The sequence below is a fragment of the Jaculus jaculus genome, chromosome 2 (assembly GCF_020740685.1).
Source record: "Jaculus jaculus isolate mJacJac1 chromosome 2, mJacJac1.mat.Y.cur, whole genome shotgun sequence".
Lineage (NCBI taxonomy): Eukaryota > Metazoa > Chordata > Mammalia > Rodentia > Dipodidae > Jaculus > Jaculus jaculus.
Window position 1 is genome coordinate 75,037,410 of NC_059103.1, and position 2,565 is coordinate 75,039,974.

At 42.5% G+C, this 2,565-nt stretch overlaps 1 protein-coding gene across 1 annotated transcript; it reads right to left on the bottom strand.

The window, feature by feature from the left end:
• Positions 1-201: 201 nt before the first annotated feature.
• LOC123458668 (nucleotide triphosphate diphosphatase NUDT15-like) lies at positions 202-630 on the bottom strand. The gene has a single exon (XM_045143516.1). The coding sequence runs from the start codon at positions 628-630 to the stop codon at positions 202-204; it is 429 nt and encodes a 142-aa protein (XP_044999451.1).
• Positions 631-2,565: the final 1,935 nt, after the last annotated feature.

Consider the following 2,565-nt stretch of genomic DNA (forward strand, 5'->3'; position numbering starts at 1 on the left):
TCTAAAATATATTCAGTAACATATTCCATAAGGATTTAAGGTGTGCTAGCTATACTAAAAGACTGTGATTATGGGTAATCATAGGGAACTTTTTGAATAGAATGTAGCTGTTCTGAAATATAGATATTTTCATTCATGAACAAGATCTTATTTTTATCTTTTTTATTTTTTATTTTTTTAAAAAGCAAGGACTCTTCTTGGTCACTTAGAGATGATTCCTTTGTACCCTTTTAGGTGGTTCAGTTCTTCATTAAATGGATTGTAACCTTGCTCTTTTAAACACTGGAGTGCCCAGAAGAGCTGGTCTAGTGGAGGAAATTCATCCCAAGGGAACCACTCCCAACTTTCATTTTTTTCAGGTTCTACATTCTTTGGTTCTGAATCATGAGTTGTGTCTACTTCTCCTTTCATTAATATGGTGACATAATGGTAATTCTCTTTCTCAACAAAAGAATTTACCACAGAGGCAAAGCGGACATTTTTTAGGCGAAGAGCAGTTTCTTCCCAGGTTTCCCTTTGAGCACATTCTTCCCAGGTCTCACCGGGATGCCTGGAACTCAGAACCACGACGCCGACCCCCACTCCGGGCCGTGGCTCGGGAGGCTCGGGGGCGCCTGCGATGGCGGCCATGGCGCGGCCGCTCGCCCCTCTTTGAACATATTTATAATCATTCTTTTGAACTCTTTCTCAGGCATTTCCTTTAAATCAGTCTCACTGGAGGTCATTTTTGATGCTTTAATACTTTTCGGTGGATTTATATTGTCTTGCTTTTTTTGTGTTTCTTGTGTTATAATGTATATATTTTTGGATTAATTTAATGCTTGGATTTTCTAATTATCTGCAGTATTGTTAAATGTATCAATCAATCTGATGTCATATATCTTCAGGGTAGGAGCTTAAGGTGCTAGGTGTGGCTCTCAAGACTCTCAGAGCATCTACAAAAGTGACCCTAGGTTTGCCTTCTATGAATATATTCAAGTAGACTGAGTGGAGCATATTACATGCAGATTCTAAAATTTAACTAAACAATGTACACATTCAATGCAAAACAGCACATAATATTTATGTAAGAATAGGTATTATAACAACCAAATCCTTTAACAAAGTCAAAGTCCCTTAGGATGTGTGTTGCCCCACACCCTTAATCCTGTCAACTAGGAGGCTAAGATTTCTTGTCTGTTGAGAGTTCCAAGTGACCAAGTGAGACCCTTCCCTAATGAACAACAGAAGAGGAAATAAAGCCACTATAAGTCAGGAAGCAACAAATGACATTCCCCAAATATATTATTTAAGAGTGGCAGATCTGGGCTGGAGGGATGGCTTAGCAGTTAAGGCATTTGCTTGTAAGGCCAAAGGACCCAGCTTCTATTTCCCAGGACCCAACATGGGTTACGTTAACTTAACCAGATGCATAAGGGAGCGCATGCATCCGGAGTTCGTTTTCAGTGGCCGGAGGCCCTGGCGCCCATTCTCTCATTCTCTCTCCCCCTTTCTCTGTCAAACAAATAAGTAAATAAAAAAAAATATAAAAAAAAGAATGGCAGATCCAACCATCCATCAGATTTTACATATAATCTATTCCTGACATAGAAGGTACAATTAGCACTTCTGATTCAAGTATATATACCAAGTTTATTTGGAGGGTATTGACCTGGTGTAATCCCAGTTACCGTTTGGGATTCTTTTGGTCTCCATTATGCTGCACTCCTGCTTGGGTCCTTTTTTGCTGCACTGTGGGCTCAGGTAGGCTGGCTGGATCGGTGGATTACTGCTCTAGTCACCGGTGCTGGGTGCTGTGAGCTCCTTTCCCCAGGTCTCTGGTACTTGATGGTGCTTGTGCTTGCAGTGGGGAGGGGCTGGGGGAGGGACGAGGCTGTGGATGGTGGTTCTAGTTCTTCCACTGATCTGTGTGATCCTGTACCTCACAAGCAGCTCCTCCATTGGTCCCCACCATCCTCCCTTCATGTTTCTTGACTTTGTGCAGAGGCCGGTGTGAATGGAGAATCCCCACACCTGGCTTTTCCTGTGGCTCAGGTTGAGCCTTGTGGCTGTGGTCATGCCGACTTTGTTCTGCCACTGCTGGAGCCACTTCTGCCTGCTCTGTGGGCTCTAGACACTCTGGATCTCCCTGCTTCTCTGCTATAGTTGATAATTTCTTACATACTTCACTTTTTAGTAGAAGAGTGCATTTTGCTTTTTTTTTTCTTTGGCTTTTCTGCCCCTAGGCTGCTTTGGCATGGTTTCAATGCCACCATCTTAACCAGAAGTCCCCTGACCTTGAACTTCTGATCTTCATTTCTCCACCTCCTGAGTTCTGGGAATATTGGCAAGTACTACCAAGTACTACCCTGTCTGTGCAATTGTAGTGGGAATCTTTACCCTGAGGCAATGTGAACACATGTCTTCTCCCAAGATAGGGCACAGACAAAAGACCAAAGATCATTACAGAAAAACTAGTTTACTGGGGTTACTTACAGAACAGAGTGACGGCAATCTTACAAGAGCAATGGATGACTCAAAGATAGCTGCATCACAGAAGACAACTCATGGAAAGTGCTGTTTTTG

Excerpts from the sequence above, each read along its gene's own strand:
- LOC123458668 (XM_045143516.1), bottom strand. The coding sequence starts at position 630 with ATGGCCGCCATCGCAGGCGCCCCCGAGCCTCCCGAGCCACGGCCCGGA.